The sequence below is a fragment of the Orycteropus afer genome, unplaced genomic scaffold, assembly GCF_000298275.1.
Source record: "Orycteropus afer afer isolate SDZICR_OR568_19922 unplaced genomic scaffold, OryAfe1.0 scaffold00314, whole genome shotgun sequence".
In the NCBI taxonomy this organism is placed as follows: Eukaryota; Metazoa; Chordata; class Mammalia; order Tubulidentata; family Orycteropodidae; genus Orycteropus; species Orycteropus afer.
The window spans coordinates 2626529-2646327 of NW_006921901.1; the positions used below are offsets into that span (position 1 = coordinate 2626529).

A 19799-nucleotide genomic window follows, 5' to 3' on the forward strand; every position below is an offset into this window, starting at 1 on the left:
CCTTGCTCCCGGAGACCTGGTCCCTCTCGGGAGGGTAACAAGGGAAAGTGTTCAGTGCAGATCAGTGAGTAAGCACCAGCCCGCCCATGCTTACCTTGCTCCCGGAGACCCGGTCCCTCTTGGGAGGGTAACAAGGGAAATCAATTAGGTAGGTAATGTTATTTTATACTTGAGGAACCTGAGGCTCAGAGAAGTTACATATTTTGCCCAAGGACACACAACTGATGAAGCTGAGAGGCAAATCCAGGTTCCATTCTGAAAGCAAAGCCTATTCTCCTAACCATACTGTTTTGTCAGTAATAGTAATCATAGGCAGAACGGGTCATTTGTGAGTGTTCTTTCAGATCTCAGTATCTGAAAACATCCTAGAAAAGAAGGAAAAAGTTGAAAGGTGGGGAAAGGACCAGTTACTATGGATTTTAGTCTGTGATACTGATTTGTGGCATTGACTTCTTTGTCAGTTAACATGTCTTAGCCTTGATTTCCTTATTTATAAGGATAACATGATCTCTGAGATCCTTTGTAGCTCTTCTGCTGTAATGTACAATCATTATATTTTTCTTTTTATAAAAAAAAAAAACAACTTCCTGTGGAAAAAATAATTTTAACAGTTTGCCTAATGAGAATGAATCTTTATCAATTAGGAAAATTGCAAAGTAATCATAGCTAATAAAACTACCATTTATTGGGTACCTTTTCTGGGCCAGGTACTGCCCTAAGTTACTTACATATGTCATATCTGTTAGTTATCCTAAGAATCCTATGAGGTAGAAAAGGAGACTGAGACACAAGGGATGATGACATTTCTCCTAGGTCTCACAGCTAGTAAGGGCAGGAGCTGTGATTCACATTCAGGCAGCCTAGCTTCCAAGAGCACGACTTTACAGCTGCCTTTCTGGTGTAAAGTGGTGGTTGTCATTTATTTGCAAACTTTATTTTTATCTTACATTCCACAGTATACAATGAATAGGAAAAAAAGTGGGTGTTTCTTCTAGAAAATAATCCTTAAATGATTGTAAGATGTATCCAATTGACACAGAGGTCTCAGAAACATCAGTCAGCTGGGTATTTCTTGAGCAACTGTGTATCAGGATCTGAATTAGGCATCTTAGGGAAAATGAAGATGGATAATTGGAGGGAAGCTATTTGTTTTCTAGTCCTTTAAGAAAATGTACCATTGCAATAATTTTACTTCACCCTGTAAAGTGGCATATTGAAGACACATCTTAAAAATGTTAAGAGATTTTGTGTGTTATTTCACTTCAGAAGTTTTTACTAATGTGGCTTTGGTGTAGATATAAAGAAATGACTAAGGTATGCACTGGCTTGGTAATGAAATAATTGTCATTGAGTTAAAACTTGCTTTGTAAATAAAGCAGCCAAAGCAGCAATAAGCTGTTGCTTTAGAAAGTTTTTATTAAGCAAAGAGTTTGAATATTAGAGAAGTGTTCCTCTTTTTGTTTTATAAAGAAAATAGAGTGTATAAGATTCTCATTTAGGTTAGTTACTAATTTGAAAATGTTTCTCTGTAGCAGTGACTCCCTTTGGGAGATACACCCCCACTGGAGTTCAGGCCTATCAGAGTAGAAGGAGGCCTCTGTTAGCTTGAAAAAGCAGGACATTGATTCAGAGTTCTCCTCATCCCAACACTCGGTAGAGAATCACTGGTTTAGGAGAGGGTTCATAGCCCCTTCTCCAAAGTCATCCAGTACAATGCACATCACCTTCTTAAGGAGAATTAAAAAGAAGATGATAGAGCAAGAAGGAAAAACTAAAAATAACCAAGAATGGAAAGATAATTGAATTAGACAAGTAGAAACATTGGCATGTAGTAGTGGTATAATCAGATAACTCAATTAGTTCTTGGTCTTTAAAATCCCTCATATGTTAGATGGAGCAAGAGTGTTCTTTGGAAGATTTGCTCACTTCTGCCGCCCTCTCTGTGTTAGTTTTGTCTTCCTGATTAAAGAGGATGGAGATGGTATCTTATTCTTCTTTGTAGTCTTCACAACTAGCATAATGCTGGACACAGAGGAAGTAGTTAATTTTTTTGTTGTTGCTTTGATTGAGCTCTAGCTAGACCTGAGATAGGTTTTCTTTTCTTAGTTTCCATCCAGCTTTGTTTAGTATGGAAGGGGGTGATACAGCTTGTCTCTTAGCATAACACAACAGATACATTCCAGATAATCATTTCAGAAAAGACTGTCATTTAATTTTGCTTGTACAGAAAAATGGCTCATTAATGGACTGGTATTTTTGTATCTATGTCTGTACTATATATGCTTGGTAGAATATGAAAGACTATCTCTAATACAGGAGTTTCCAAGCAGTAACTTCTCTCTCTCTGTAACTTTCACAGATTTAGAGGCAGAGGAGGTGAGCAGAGTGTGCAGTAGTTAGACTATTTAAAAGTAAGCACTTTTAAAATGAGGCCCTGGAATGGTGTAAATGGATAAGTACTGGATTACTAACAAGAAGGTTGGAAGTTGGAACCCACCCAGGGGCACTTAGGAAGACAGGCCAGGTGATGTGCATTCAAAAGGTCACACAACCTTGAAAACCCTATAGAGTGGTTCTGCTGTTGTCCATGGGTTAACTATGAGTTGGAATCAATTCACCTGCCACCATCACCACTTTGAAAGCATTTAAAGATTTTTTTGAAGGTATATTAAATTCAGATGTTCAATTTTGGTCTATTTGCAGATTATCAGACATACAAATAACTTGTATTTGTCTACTATCTTACCTTTATGAATACATTTTCTTCTAAAACTGTTTCCTTTTAGCCTTATTATTTTTTTCATTAATCTGCCTTGCATTTCATTTTTAACATACTTTACAGGTTTTTTTCTAACATTTTCCACAGCACAGTTAGAGTAGTTTAGCATTAATATTTGTCACCAGTTAAAACTGTATTGCTTCTTATTGAATTATGTAATGCTTGTGATTTTATTAAAAGTTTCTATTTATTCCAAAACCCACCTGATTTTTTTTCTTTAAATCAGACTTTACTATTTATTTTGGAGAAAAACATAAAATACTGATTATACCATATTATATTTTTCCATATCACTCTGTCCTAAGAATTTGTTTAGAACTACAGCTGTTGATGGTTATGATTTCAGAGCACTCCAGTGTAGGTTCACAACATGCCATCAGTGTGGACAAATGCACTTGGTACCCAGAATATCTTGTTGGCCTGTGCTACAGGTTTCTCTCTTCAGTCATTTAACTTTTCTCTGCTTCATAATTCTCTAACCATAAAAATATTTTCTTCTAGCCTATTTCACTTTAGGGGGATGCTCTGGTAGCATAGTGCCTAAGGCACTTGACTGCTAACCAAAAGGCTGGCGGTTCAAACCCACCAGCCACTCCTCGGAAGGAAGATGGGGCAATCTACTTCAGTAGTGATACTGCCTCGGAAACCCAAGGAGGGGTCGCTTTGAGTCGGGTCCGACTCGACAGCGCATAACAACAACAACATTTCACTTTAATGTTAAATTTGTCTTTGGGTTAGTAGTGCATTGTGACTTAGTGCTCCCTGACAACTTGGTTGTTTCGGATAGATTGTGCTGGGCAGTGTGCCCACAGGCTAGCCTAGGGAGGAGGGAAATCCAAAACTTTATGTATGATTAAACCCTTAAGTGAGAGAATCTGGGAAAACTTTAACCTTGGAAGAAAATAGCCCAGGAGTTTTTTTAGTTAGTATAAAGAGCAAATTATATCATGATCCTTTGCGTCCCTCTTCCTCTCATGTTTGATGCATAAAGATAATAATCCATTAGGTAAACTATTTTTCTATTGACAGTCATTAAAATTCAGCTGTTTAACTTCCTTCTTTACATTAAGGCCACTAGATCAAGCGTCTGTTTACCTGGTTTTATGGAGTAACTGTGGAAGTGCATCTGGTTTGTGGTTTTGTTTGGGGTTAATGGAAATGAATCATGGTTGTTTCCATGCTAAACTGTTTTTCTTGTGAAATTGTTTTAAAAAACTGTAGCTTCACCAGGTGATATGGATCGGAGACAAATCGAGCCTAAGCTATATCTTGGATCTGTATCTACAGGTAAGTTTTTTACTTTAAAAGTTCTTGGACTTAGAGCTATTGAGATTTTTTTTATTTCCTTGTCATTTCTTTCTATCAGCATAGTAGAAAGATTAACTCCAATTTTTATTCTCCGATAACATCTATAAACTCATCTATCTAAGGAACTCCCTTTATGCACTAAGTTAAACTCTCCAAAAGGCGTAAGTTGGGGAACAGAAGAAAAAAATCTATCATTTCCCTTTGGAAAGTTTATAAAATGTTGAATTAAAAGGCTGCAGGTGTGGTATTCAGAGCACTAAGGATAGTACTCGAGATAATTCCATTTGGGGGAGGTTATTTGTTGGGACAGGACAGTGTTTAAACTTTGAAGTCAGTTTTAAACAAAGTGAAGCAGCTAGAATCTGGCATAAGAAGAAACAAATCTTTCGCATTAACTATTGCTTTTTAAAGGAAAAAGAATTGGCGTTGTTTTTACAGGTGCTGGTACATTTATTCTTCCTATAGGAACTTTCATTTGTATCTTAAATTACAAATTTTAAAACAAATATTTATGAACTCATTTTTAAAAAGGGGGCAATAGTAAATTTTAAAAATGTAATGAGATATGTCTAAAACATTATCTGGGATGAGACTATTTTAACATTTTAAATCCCCTTTTAAAACATGAAAGTAAGGAAAGAAATATTTAATAATGACAAATTCTGGAAAGCAGAGTCAAATAAAATATTGTATTCAATCCTTAACATCAAATGTCCGGGCGACTTCTTCCTCAAGACTTGTAGTGTTTGTTCTCAAGCACTGAAGATAACGATGTTGCAAAATCTGCAGGGCTGGGTTAAGTATGTGAGGAGAATTGACTACAGCAGGATAGCTTAGCAGCTGTTTACACAAGGAATTGATGCAAGACTAGATGGGCCCAGGGTGGACAGGAAAAATGCTTCAAGAACTCAATAAAACACAGCTGCAGTACTACAACGTTTCCACAGGCAGCTGGGAAGCAACTGCATTGCTGGAACTCGGGGCTGATTTTAAAGACAGGATCTGGTCAGCATGAATCTAAGCAAGCTGTTAGCCCTGAGGACCACAGACTGTCTAGGTAGAAACAAACCATTTTGGTTCAGCATTAATTCAATGTCCACTCTGTTCTCAGAATTATGCTACAGCTTTGTTGGATGCAGCGGTAAATAAGACACAGTTGCTGTCTTAGCAGGAGCCGTGGTGACACCGTGGTTGAGTGCTCAGCTGCTAACCTAAAGGTGGATGGATGGTTTGAACCCACCAGCTGTTCCACTCTGTGGGAGAAAGATGTGGCAGTCTGTGTTCATAAAGATTTACAGCCTTGGAAACCTTATGGGGCAGTTCTACTCTGTGTTTTAGAATTATGATGAGTTAGAATTGACTGGACAGCGGTGGGTTTTTGTTGTTGTTGTTGTCTTGTAGAGCACATATTTAATGGGAACAACAGACCCGCAAGCAAACAATAATAATACAAGATGCTAAGTGCTTCTAGAAATGTAGATGTGTAAAAAGCTAGAATGCACAGATGAGGAAGAAATTAATTTTGTCATTGAAAGTTACTAGAAAGACCTGAGGGAAGGTGATACTTGAGCTAAGCCTAAAACATTACAACCCAAAAAAAAAAAATCAAACTCACTGCCATTGAGCTGATTCCGACTCATAGCGACCCTTTCTTGGCTTTCTGAGGTGGTGTCTCTATGGGAGTAGGTCACCCAGTCTTCCTTCTGAGGAGTGGCTAGTGGGTTTGAACTGCCAGCCTTCTGTTTAGCAGTCAAATGTCTTAGGCACTATGCCACCAGAGCTCCCGAACAATATGTTGTTGTTGTTGTTATGTGCCGTCGAGTTGGCCCCGACTCATAGCGACCCCTCCTTGGGTTTCCGAGGCAGTATCACTACGGAAGTAGGATTGCCCAACCTTCCTTCCGAGGAGTGGCTGGTGGGTTTGAACCGCCAGCCTTCTGGTTAGCAGTCAAGTGCTTTAGCCACTATGCTACCAGAGCTCCTCCGAACAATATAGTAGTAACCATTTATGTAAGGTTGCCTGATGGATGTGTACTCTTTAGTGAGAGAGTCTCGGTCAGATGAATTTTTAGCCATTGCATTGCTCCCCTGTGTTCATAATGGCAGCCTAGTTGCTGCCTAGATGCTGCATAAAGAATTTTGTTTAATAAGATGATAATATGAAAAACTTTATGTATGTATATCATGAAGATGTAGGACTCCAAGCCAGTTGCTTCTGTTGGTTTGTATTCTGCTAATGAAGCCAAAGTTATATGTTCTCTGCTCTTTTGATCTAAAGAAAAACTCAAATAGAACTCTTATTCCTGGCCACTGGTTGAACAGAAACAAGCTGTTGGCCATAGGTACTTATCATGTTCCTACTTATACTAGTCACTGGGAAGACAAAAACCTATAAGTCCTTATCCACGCTTTTAGGTAATATATTGTGCAATAGAAAAGACAGACAAATAAGCAAGTCATTACAGTGCTGGAGTATTGCTGCTTTCAGAGAATAAAGTGTCCACATTTACATGAGAACTCCTCATATTTTACCACCACTGCAGCATAATTCAGAGAATATGATTCACTTGCACCTGGTCCTGCACTAAGTCAATAAATCTTAAATATTTTAAGATACTGATAGCTATGACTGCCTGTCTCCTTCCCAGATTACATATATACAAAAGTAATTTGCATAACATTTCAGAGTGTTTACTGATCTGGTGCCCACCCATAAACTCCAGGTTAGGATCCTTCCTGTACTTACTAAAGGTTATTAGATTTGATCCATTTACATTTTATTTTTAAATGCACAACTTGTATTTTTAAAAATCTTTTTCTGCAGGTAAAAAACCCAAATGTAGGCCATTAAAAGTTGTTCCACTGTCTAGTCATCATCTTGTAGACTGACACCATAACTTCACATCATGGCTTGTGCCACATGTAGTTACTTTGTCAGAATGAAGAGTTTGAGATGCTATACACCTCTGTGGAGCTACTAAGGAAACTTTTTCTTCATTTCTCTGCTTGTCTCTTATTGTTTTAGGAGACAATGCTTTGTTTAGATTCCTCTTAGTTTGCAAATAACAAAGATATAATAATAGGTTACAAAGTGTTTGAGGATTAGAGTTAGACTCCAAAACCTGTTGATGAAATAGATTATCTAAACCTGAAAAACTTTATGAAAGCTATGTTATGTATATTTTAAAGCAACCTCTTAAATGGACAGTAAAAGTCCTATATCATTATCTGTATTACTTAGAATAAATTAGTTTTAAATTTTATATTTCTTAGTCTTATAAATCCAACATTAAAGAACAGAAAACATAATAAAATTTCTTCATGAAATTTTAACTCTTTTAAGAACACAAAAAATGCTATTTCAAGTGTCTAAAAAGTATTTTAAAATATGTTTTAGGAAGCTTCAAATGCATGGTTTAACTCTTTGGGATCCCAGCCTCAAATGTGTGCCAGGTTAAATGACATCATACTGCAAATCCGTGGACTCAAGGAATAGTCTTTTTTTTTTTTTTTAAACAAAAAAACACCTGAAAACAGCTGTTGAAACAATGACTTCATAAAGTAATGACATGACTGTGGAAATATAAAAGTCAAACTTTAAAAGCATCAAACTACATTCAATATAGGTAGAAGTAATTTATGCTTGCTTTAATGGTGATTTATTAAGATATGGCTTTTCTTTAAGGAAAAAAAAAAAAAAAGGCTATGAGGACCATAACTGGCTATGAATATTACTCTTTTTGCCTGTTAGCAGTACTCAAAGTGAAGCTTTTTTTTTTTTTAATCTCAATCTTAGCTTAAAATATTCTCTTTCAAAGCTCTAAGAATGTGACAGTTTAGCTTGTATAAATGAACACTTCAAGAAATCTTCCCAAATGTACATTAACAAACACCTTTAGATAAGATAGTACATTTTACTGACATAACTCATTGATTAAAACAGAGTTACTAGTTAAGAATGTTGTTGTTGTTGTTATGTGCCGTCAAGTCAAACTTGACTCATAGTGAACCCTCCTTGGGTTTCTGAGGCAGTATCACTATGGAAGTAGATTGCCCAGTCTTCCTTCTGAGGAGTGACTGGTGAGTTTGAACCGCCAGTCTTCTGGTTAGCAGTCAAGTGCCTTAGGCACTATGCTACCAGAGCTCCTAGTTAAGAATAGCATAACCGTTTGGAGGCCTCCCAGACCTGCTTTTGTTGTTGTTACTGTGTTTCATGACTCATTCTTACCCCTCTCTGTAAAGCACACTGCCTTTTGCAGCTGACCTGAATGTCAGTGCCTCTTGGAATAGTACCTTTCCAATTACATATGAGTAAGAACCAACTTGTTTTGAGTACTTTTTAAGTGCTAGCACTGTGCAAAGTAGTTTATATCCATTGTCTCATTTAATCCTCAGAAAACCTCTGAGATAGATACTGTTAGCTCTATTTTATAGGTAAGGAAGCTGGGGTTAGACAAGGGAAATAACTTTTCCAAAGGCTCTCATCACCCTGCCCCTCTTAGTTACCCCTTACCTATTTTTCTTTATACCACTTACCACCTCCTGACATATTTTATGCTTATTTCCTTCCTTGTCATCTTCTCCTACCCCCAACTAGAATGTAAGGCCTATGAAGGGTCCTTGTTTTCTTCATTGCATTGTTCTCCAGAGTCTAGAAGAAGAGTGTGCCTGGCACATAGTAGATACTCAATTTATACTTTTAGAATGAATCGGTAGATGAACTCAACTGTGACCTATCCAAATTCTTCTTCCCCCTTTACTCTTTCCTGCACAGAAGCCTGATATCACTGTCAGGGTAAGACCATTCCAGGTGACTGGACAGCAAACCTCTTTTGGACCCTAGACTTCACCTGTCATAAAGGGTCTTGGGTCTTGTGCTTGAAAATGCAGCACTGCTTCTCTTCTGAGCTGCCCCTATCATTACATGCCACTAACTAAATGAAATTTTCCCTCAACCACCTTTAAAAAGAATAATAATTAAAAGTAATCATTTGTTACTGTGGTTCTTTAAGGTAATTGATATAGTACAAAGAGCAGTGAGTTATACTCTCTGCTTTACCAATTGTGGATTCATTAGATGAGTTATACTAGATTTTTCTTTTTTTAAAAACCATTTTGTACCTTGAGTGACCCTTCACTTCATAGGTTTCTTCCTACCTACCTCTCTAGATACCTCCCTCTTGTTTTATTTGTTCTTTAATAAGTTCTCTTTTGGTCCTTCCCCCACATTTCTCTTATCATCTCTCTTGTCTGTCAGTCTATTTTTTCTCACTGGGTGATCACTATTCTCATTATTGAGAATAATTACTGTGTCTATACAGATGACTGGGAGCTCTGGTGACATAGTGCCTAAGGCATGTGACTGCTAACCAGAAGGCTGGCGGTTCAAACCCACCAGCCACTCCTCGGGAGGAAGATTGGGCAATCTACTTCTGTAGAGATACCGCCTCGGACTGCTATTTCTGTATCTTTAAAACTACTTTTCAGTCTTTGAAATTTTTAACTCCAGTTGCCTGTTGAAAAAGTCCATCTACATGTTTTGGGGCATTCCAGTTCTTCAAGTATGTAACAACCCAGTGTCTCCCGGCCTCTCTCCCTAATATGACAGGAATTTGCCTTTTACAAATATTCCGATCATTTTGCACAGCTGTGATTGAGTCATCATTGAAATCTCCAGAACTGTCTACTTTTACTGTTGATTCTATAAAAATTTAATGGAAAATTCCACTTTTTTACTGTGGAAACTAATTGGAAAACATAAAGTGGTTTTAGAAGAATTACTGAGAGTCTTGAGTCAGAAGTGTCTTTAAGATTGTTTAAGGTAATTTGTTTTTAAAGTGCTTATTATTATTATGTATAAAATTTGAAATGAGAATTTTTGTGGTTTTAAGTAATACCATGTTGACATTCTTTATATTTTTTGGCAGTTTGCTTTAAATTTAGAGTGAACTGGGATATAGGCAGATAGATACACATATGTAGTCAGCTCTGGATTTTTTAACGTACTGATGAATTCTTCATCCCAAACTGCCTTCCTTCTGCCACCAGCTAGTTTCTATATTGTTTTCCTCTGCTTTCAGTCCATGGAGTAGAAATGTTTTTCCATGTTTGGTTAAATGTAGCAATAATTAAGAAAAGACTATTTAAAAGAGAAATATGCTTTCTCATTTTACAGATGTAGGTGATATTTGAATTACTCACTTCAACAATTCTTTTCTTTTGATATTGCTTTCATTGTAGCAATTCTTTTAACTGATAGCATTGCATCCTTAGGCACTCAGTAAATGATTTTTTTTTTTTTTTAATTTATTTTGATTTGGGTCAGAGTTTACAGAGCAATTTCATTTTCCATACAGCAATTCATACACATTTTGTCTCATAACATTGACTCTAATTTCCCACAATGTAATAACTCTCTTCCCACTTCTCTCCATAGTTACCTCTTCCCTGTGTCCTTCCCTTCCGTGCACTCCTGCTCCCCCAAGCTGTCTCCCTATGTATACACTGCCTTTCTCTTCTGCCATGTTTGATCTCTACAAGGAGTACATCTACCTGATGTAAATGTTCAGTGCATATGCCGGTCTTTTATTTGGCTGGAATCCACAGGAGTTCAGTTCCAGACCTGAAGGGCAACTAGGGGCCATAGTCTCAGGGGTTTCACCAGGCTGTATCAGACCAGCAAGCCTGGTCTTTATTTTTATAATTCTGAGTTTTGTTCCACATTGTTCTCCTACTCTATCCAGGATCTTCTACACAGATCCCCGTCCAAGTGGTTGATAGTGGTAGCTGAGCACCCTATAGTTCTTCTGATCTCATGGTCATATAGTACAAGGATCACGTGGTCTACCAGTCCCTTGGACTAATTGTTTCAGTGCATCTTTGGTTTTCTTTATTCTTCTTTGCTCTGGATGAGGAGAGACCCATCGTTGCATCTAGATGGCTGCTTTTAAGATCCCAGTCACTACTCACCAAAGTAGGATGTGGAACATTGTTTTCGTGTAGTATGTTATGCCAATTGAGCTTGATGTCCCCTGTGACCACAGTCCTGAGCCCACAGGTCCAACTCCTTGGTCCCTCTGGATAGCTGACTGTGACCAAGAAGTGACTACAACCTTGTCCCTAGTCAGCTCTGCTGTATACCTGGACATTCTTAGAGAACATACAGATATGCTTGTGTACCAACTCTATACATGGTCATGAGCACACTCCCCCTTGCCTAGACATACCTGATCATTCAGCCTGTCTACCCATCTATCCACTTGTTTGCCATCACTGACAATGCAGTATTGTATATGCAAAAGGGTTCACCTTTGTTGTCTGTATCTCCCATGTACCTCTCTATGTCTTCCTCTTCCTCAATGCCACTGTGTTGATCACTCACATTTGGTGCATTGCCCTACCCTCCACCCAAATCAGTACTTGTCTCTACCTATCTAGCAGTGTTCCTCCGCACCCCCCCCCCCGGTAATCAACACAGAAAGTTTCCTTTCATATATAACCTTTCCTTGACTTTTCACAATAGAGGACTAATACAATATTTATCCTTCTGTGATTGACTTATTTCACTCAACATAATGTCCTCCAAGTTCATCTACGTTATGCAGTATTTTGCAGATTCTATGTTATTCTTTAGGGTTGCGTAGTATTCCATTATGTGTATGTACCATAGTTTGATTATCCATTCTTCTGTTGATGGACATCTAGGTTGTTTCCATCTTTTTGCTATTGTAAATAGTGCTTCAGTGAAAGTGGGTGTTCTTGTCCTGGATCTCCTTCCTTAGGATATATACCTAGTAAGGGGATTGCTGGGTCAAATGGGTCAGTAAATGATCTTTAACAATATAACCCTGAATTGAAAGTTCATGTTTTGGAAGTAGGAGAAAGAGCATAGTGACTTGTATATTGGCAACCTTTGACTTCAAAAGCTTATTACATGGCTCATATGTATCTTTTTAAAACTCATGTTTATCTATAACTAACAGCAAACCCTTAGTTTAGGACTATTGCAGTATATTTTATTGGACTTCTAGCTATTTAATTTATGGTAATAGTAGTAATAGCAATCATTTAGTGGTAGTAATAGCTCTTAGTTTTTGAGTTCTTACTATGTGCTAAGTTCTGTTAAGCCCTTTATGGATATTATTTCATCCTCACTAAACCCTACACAATAGGTACTATTACCTCATTTGACGCAGGAGGAAACTGAAATTCTGAGTGGTAAAATAACTTGCAAAGTCATCCAGTCAGGAAGAGGCTAAGTCTGGATTTCAGAGACTGCTTTTAACACTGTTAAGTCTTATCTAGCATTTATCATTTGTACCACAATTTTTGGCACTTGTAGCTTTTTAATGTTGCCTCTAATTAACTAAAGGTGAGAGTAGAGAGGCAGACGTTTTCTATGACAAGTTCTGAACACTTTGAGAAAAGGAATTACCTCATATGTGATCCTTGTTTTAATCCCTTAGTATTATTTAGAAAAGTTTTTTCAAAAATACCTTTTATTGAAATGTAATTTATGTAGGTGGCGTAGCACTTAAGGCATTTGACTACTAACCAGAAGGCTGGCAGTTCAAACCCACCAGCCATTTCTCGGAAGGAAGATAGGGCAATCTACTTCTGTAGTGATACTGCCTTGGAAACCCAAGGAGGGGTTGCTATAAGTTGGATCCGACTTGACAGCAGTGAGTTTGTTTTTTTTTTCCCCTGGCACAGTGAAATACACAAAACTAAAATGACATGGGCCAGTGCTTGTGTGTGTGTGTGTGTGTGTGTGTGTGTGTGTTCCTTCCCCTCCCCTCCCTTCCCTGGTAACCAACAAAGAAAGTTTCCTTCCGTATATAAACCTTTCCTTGACTTTTCACAATAATGAATTAATACTCTCTTTGTCCTTCTATGGTTGACTTATTTTACTCAGCATAATGTCCTCCAAGTTCATCCATGTTATGTGGTGTTTTGCAGATTTTACACTATTCTTTAGTGTTGCATAGTATTCCATTGTGCACATACTATAATTTAGTTATCCATTCTTCTGTTGATGGGCATCTAGTTTGTTGCCATCTTTTTGCTATTGTAAATAGTGCTGCAATGAACATGAGTGTGTATATATCTATTCTTGTCCTGGCTCTCACTTCTTTAGGATATATACCTAGTAAGGGGATTGCTGAGACAAATGGTATTTCTAATTCCAGCTTTTTAAGGAATCACCATACTGCTTTTCATAGTGGTTGTATCATTTGACAGTCCCACCAGCAGTGTATGAGAGTCCTCATCTTTCTGCATCCTTGTCAGCGTTTGTTATTTTCTGTCTTGTTGAACTTTGCCATTAGTACTGGGGTGAGATGGTATCTCATTGTTTTGATCTCCATCTCTCTGATGGCTGATGATCGTGAGCATTTCTTCATGTATTGCTGGCCTCCTGAATATCCTCTTTGGTGAAGTGTCTATTCATGTCTTCTGCCTATCTTTTAATTGGATCGTTAATCTTTTGTTGTTGAAGTGTTGGAGTTTTCTAGAAATTTTAGAGATAAGTCCCTTGCCAGATATGTTGTTGCCGAATATTTTTTCCCAATCTGTAGGTTCTCTTTTTACTCTTGGAGAATCTTTTGAAGCACATAAAAATTTAATTTTTAGAAGGTCCCATTCATCTAGTTTATCTTATTTACACTATTTGTGCATTTTGGGTTATGCTTGACAGTCTATTTATGCCATAAATCATGGCCTCTAAATTTGTTCCTATTTTTTCCTTGAAGAACTTTATAGTTTTAGATTTCACGTTCAAGTCTTTGATCCATCTGGAGTTAGTTTTTGTGTATGATGTGAGATACGGATCTTGTTTTATTTTTCTATAAATAGATATTGCTGATTTTCTTGTTCCATATAATTTTCTGTGCTGAGTTCGTTTTGTTTATGAATCGTGTTACACTTCCTTTGTTGCTATTGTTTTAGTCTTTGCTAAATATTTGTGCTGGTCCTATTTTTCATTTTGATGTGAAAATTTATCATTCTTCTTTGAGGTTACCCTGTGATTTATAATTTTCATCCCAAGTTTAGAACAGTCCTTTCTATCTTGCATTTGTCTTGACTTCCTTACCATTTAGAAGTTCTGTAACTACAAAATTTTTTTCCCTCTTGTTTGTAGTTCTCATTTGCCAATTGATCTCTGGTTCCCTGTTTACAATCTTGCAGGCATATTTACTTTGCATGCTTCCATAACTGAGTTGGTTTCTGGGTTATGTCATCATGTGTGTTAATGGTCAGTAGTTGTTTGCTATTGTTGCTTCTCTGTCCAAAGGGACTCCCTTTAGCATCTCTTGTCAGGTTGGTCTGGTTTTAACAAATTCTCTTTAATTTCTGCTTTTCTGGAAATATCCTAATTTCAGCATCATATTTGAGGAACAGTTTTGCTGGGTATATAATTCTTGGTTGGAAATTTTTTTCTTTCAGAGTTATACATATACACCATCCCTTGTCTTCTTGCCTGCATGGTTTCTGCCAAGAAATCCAAACTTAGTCTTATTGGTTGCCCCTTGTAGGTAACTTTTTGTTTTTCCTGTGCTGCTTTCAGGATTCTTTGTCTTTGGTTTTGGTGAGTTTGATGATGAGGATATGTCTTGGTGGGGAGCTCTGGTGGCGTAGTGCCTAAGGCACTTGACTGCTCACCAGAAGGTTGGTGGTTCAAATCCACCAGCCACTCCTTGGAAGGAAGATTGGACAATCTACTTCTGTAGCGATATGGCCTCGGAAACCCAAGGGGAGGAGTCACTATGAGTCAGAGATGACCCGACAGCACATAACATATGTCTTGGTGATTTTCTTTTGGGGTCTGTCCTGTTTGGGGTCCATTAGACTTTTTGAATGTATATATTCTCATCTTTCATCATACCAGGAATATTCTCTTCCAACAAATCTTGGACAGTTTTCTCAGTGGTTTTATTTTTCTCTTCCTGTTCTGTAATTCTGATTACATGTAGGTTATTCCTTTTGATGGTATCCCACATGAACCTGAGGCATTCTTCATTTTGTTTTGATCTTTTTTTCTGATTGATTCCTTTCCAAAGAAGTATTGAGGTATTTGCCTTCAATCTCATTAATTCTGTCTTCCATTGATTCAGTTCTACTCCTTTGCCCATTCAGTGTGTTATCTATTTCTGAAAACTTAGTATTAATCTTCTGGATTTCTATCTGTAGATCTTGTATCATTTCTAATTTTTCATTAATTTTGTCATTTTGTTTTTGTATTGTCTTTCAGAGTTGTTCTAGGATTTTCTCTGTGTTTTCCTCAATTTTGTCAGTGTTTTCCTTGATCTGTCTCTCAATCCATTGAAGGTACCTAAATATAATTCTTTTGAATGCCTTATCAGGAAGTTCCAATGCTGCTTCTTCCTCAGGGATATGTTCTGGGTCTGTATCCTAGTTCCCTGTTTCTCCTGCTTACTCTTGCTTCTTTGGTGCACTGTGATGCTCTGTTGTCTCTGGGACATTGTGACATTTTTGTGTTTATATTTAATTGGTGATTTATGTTGGAGTGACTTGGCCACGATTTTCATTTTCTTTGTTTTGCTTGGGTGTTAGCTACATAAGCAGGGTACTGTGCTCCTCTGTTTGCTAGTTGGCAGCAATTATACACTCATCAACTCACCATCTGTCTCCTTTCCTATTGTCAGTCTCTCATATGTCCCTGCTGTCCTTGGCAAATGTAGCCTATTTTTAGGTCCCTGGAATCCAAATGAGAATGGTGTCACTGTAAATATCCCAAATGGCCACCACTTGTAAACATTCAAAATGACTGTGCCCTCAGTCACTTTAAATATCAAATATGGCTGCTACTTATAAACATTCAAAATGGCAGCACCCTCGGTCACTTTAAATATCCAAAATGGCCACCACTTGTGAACAATCAAAATGGCTGAGCCCTCCAGGCAGCTGATAGTCCACAGCTCAGGTTGTCTCCCTTCTTGCCATTTCCCTTCCTAGTCATAGGCCACCAGTGCAGTCATCTCTGCAGCCCTTGGTGTCCAGGGCTCATTTTTAGGTCAATTCTCAGGTCCCAGCACCACTTGGAAATATTCAGGCTGTTGGTGCCGTCAGAGTAGCTAACAGTCCGCAGCTCTGTCTATGCCCGTACTCATTGTTTTCATTCAGGTTTTTCCACTATTTGGTGCCTAATCCACTTCTGTATACTTCCTTTCAAAGCTCAAGGCTCCAGGATTATCTTCAGTATCTCTGTCAATTGGTTTCTCTTTTGTTTGTTGCAAAAAGGGCAGGGAGGCCACATCTTCTGACCTCCTCTAATCCCACAAGAGGAAGACAGAATCACCATCAATAGCTCAAGGCCTATTCCTGTGAGGCCAGACATGCTGCCTCCCTCCAGCCCTTTCTCCAACTGTTCCTCCCAAAGCACCTACCACCTCTGTCCTGGGTTCGATAATTTGCTGCAGTGGCCACACAGAACTCATAGGTTATGGGATTTATTAGGGAAGCACCAGGCTACAATTCAAGTTCAGGAAAAACACTCAATCTCTCTTCCAGCCCACCATCTGTCAGCCAACAGTTTCTCACAGTCTCTTTCCCAGCAGTGCGTGTCCCTCAGTGTCTCACTCAGCAATGCATGTCTCTCGTGTCTCTTTCCCAGCAGTGCATGTTTCTTTCAGGAGTGTGTATCTCTTTCAGCAGCACATCTTCCTCAACCAGCAGTCAGAGAGTTCTGCCTCTAGGAGGCCTCCTTTTGAGCTTGGCAGAGTGGCCAAACCAACCAGTCGTAACAACAGAATTCTAAGCACCTGAGAGTGCTTAGAATAACATTGCATTGTACCACGCCCAACAGAAATAACCCAGGTGGATAACATTTACAATCAGCAGTGCCTCAGTTGCTCATTCCACCACTGAGTTTACAATGACTTATGGGTAGAAAAGCCATACTAAATAATTTACTACACTGCATTTGTGAAGAGGGTCTATGTTGCTTGTCTGCCTATTCCACCATCTTACCGGAAGTCTCCTATTTAGAAAAGTTTTAAAGCACAAAAATACAAATCATATTTTTTATGACCTAATTTTTAACAGTGCAGTATCAGATTTGACAACAAAAGCACAAAGAGCAAAAGACAAAGTAGATAAATGAGACCTCATAAAAATTAACTTTTGTTCATCAAAGGACTTTATCAACAAAATAAAGAGGCAACCTACAGATTGGGAGAACAATTGGGGGGACCTCATAAATGATAAAGGTCTAATATTCAAAATGCATATAAAACTTCTGTAACTTAACAACAACAACAAAAAATGATCCAATTGAAAAATGGGCAGAGGACTTGAACAGACATTGCACCAAAGAGATTATTCAAATGGGGAACAAACACATGAAAAAGATGCCCAATGTCATTAGCCATTGTTAATAGTTGCCATTGAGTTAATTCCAACCCATGGCAACACTCTGTGTTGAGTAGAACTATATTCTGTAGGGTTTTCAGTGGCTGTGATCTTTCAAAAGTTGATTGTCAGGGCTGTCTTCTGAGGATTCTCTGAGTCAGTTCAAACTGCCAACCTTTCAGCTTTTGGTGAGCACTTAACCATTTGTGCTACCAAGGGACTCTACCATTAGGGTTTCCTTAGCCATTAGGGGAGATGCAAATCAAAACTACAATGAGATACCACCTCACCCCTAGTAGATTGGTAGTGATCAAAAAAGCGAAAAGCACAGGTGTTGGCAAAGTTACGGAGAAACTGGAACCCTTATCCATTGCTGGTGGGAATATAAAATGTTATACCCATTGTGGTATGGAAAACAATTTGGTGGTTCCTCAAAAAATTGACCATGGAATTACTATATGACCCAGCAATCACAATCCTTTTGTATGATCTCACTTACATGACATAAATATGTTGTTGTTGTTATTGTTGTTATGTGCTCTTGAGTCGGACCCGACTCATAGTGACCCCTCCTTGGGTTTCCCAGGCAGTATCACTACAGAAGTAGATTCCCCAAACTTCCTTCCAAGGAGTGGCTGGTGGGTTTGAACCGCCAGCCTTCTGGTTAGCAGTCAGTTGCCTTAGGCACTACACCACCAGAGCTCCTTGACATAAATATAGAAATCATAAATCATTAGTGATTACCAGGAGTGGTGTGGGGGGAGGGAATTTTTGCTTGGGGGGCATTGAGGTTATGTTAATGGTGGTGGAATGGTTTGGAAAAGGATGGCGAGAATGGTTACACAACTTGAAGAATGTAATCAATGGTACAGAAGTTGTTGATATGACATATGTTTTGTTATGTAAGTTTTCACCACCATAAAATTAAAAAACAAAACCCAAAACACCTCATGCTATATTTGTTAATGAGTTTCTCCTTTTTTGCAGGTAGTAAACCAGTACCACGCTTCACCTTACAGGTACCACCTGCCAAGATGTCAGTGACACTGCCCTCAGTCAACCTCGAGGACGGCTCTCAGTCTCTGATCGTCAGCACAATTCAGGGTGACACAGACTCCTCAGGAGCAGACATGTTCTGAGTGGGAACGAGAAACAAGCACAGTATGTGTGCCACTGGTTTTGAAGTCACTTTACTCCTGCATAAAACCGCCTCTCAGACGACTTTGAGCTTTGAGTATATTCTCTCAAACCACCTTTAGTTTTTTAATTAAAATGAAAGGCATATCTTGGATCTGTAGGTAAAATTTTAAAATAAAATGATTTAAATATAAATCTTTATGGGTCTGGCTATTTCTTAAAAGTATAAAATGGTGGTAAGGGCATGACTTTTTATACCTAATAATTTATTTTACAGATATAATTATATGTACTTATGAAATTTTGTGGGAGCTCTGGTAGCGTGGTGCCTAAGGCACTTGCCTGCTAACCAGAAGGCTAGCGGTTCAAACACATCAGCCACTCCTCGGAAGGAAGATGAGGCAATCTACTATAGTGATACCGCATCAGAAACCCAAGGAGGGGTCACTATGAGTCAGGTCTGACTCGACGGCACATAACAACAACAACAACAATGAAATTATGTAGCTCAAAGTTACTCATTCTAGTGTTTATAACAGCAAAATAATTGGAAGCAACCTAATGCCTTTTAATAAGGAACTGACTAAATAAGTGATTCATACAACAGAATCCTATGAGGTACAAAAAAAGTTTATATGCTGATATGAATTATCTCCTAGATATATCATTAGAGTGGAAAACAGCCATGTGAAGAATGTTGTTGTTAGATACTGTCGAGTTGGCTCTGACTCATAGTGACTCTATGTACAACAGAACAAAACACTGCCTGGTCATGTGCCATCCTTACGATCCTTGCTATCCTTGAGCCATTGTTACAGCCACTGTGTTAATCCATCTTGTTGAGGACCTTACCCTTTTTTGCTGACCCTCCACTTTACCAAGCATGATATCTTCCATCAGGGAATGGTCCCTTCTGACAACATGACCAAAGCAGGTAGTCTGGCCATTCTTGCTTCCAAGGAGCATTCTGGCTGTACTTCTACCAAGACAAATTTGTTCATTCTTCTGGAAGTCCATGATATTTTCAGGATTCTTCGCCAACAGTTTTATTCAAAGGCATCAACTGTTCTTTGGTCTTCCTTACTCATTGTCCAGCTTTCACATGCATATGAGGCAATTGAAAATACTGTGGCTTGGGTCAGGCCCACCTGTGAGTTAGGCTACCATAGCTGAAACAGGAGTGGGAAGGAATCTAAATAATATGATG

At 38.3% G+C, this 19799-nt stretch overlaps 1 protein-coding gene across 1 annotated transcript in view; it reads left to right on the forward strand.

The window, feature by feature from the left end:
- KIAA0586 (KIAA0586 ortholog) overlaps positions 1–18594 on the forward strand; it is a 151040-nt gene extending 132446 nt beyond the window's left edge. The window contains exons 27-28 of the mRNA XM_042782432.1: positions 4001–4066; positions 18443–18594. Of these exons, the coding sequence (XP_042638366.1) occupies positions 4001–4066; positions 18443–18594 (218 nt within the window). The remainder of the gene's footprint in view (positions 1–4000; positions 4067–18442) is intronic.
- The last annotated feature ends 1205 nt before the right edge of the window (positions 18595–19799 follow it).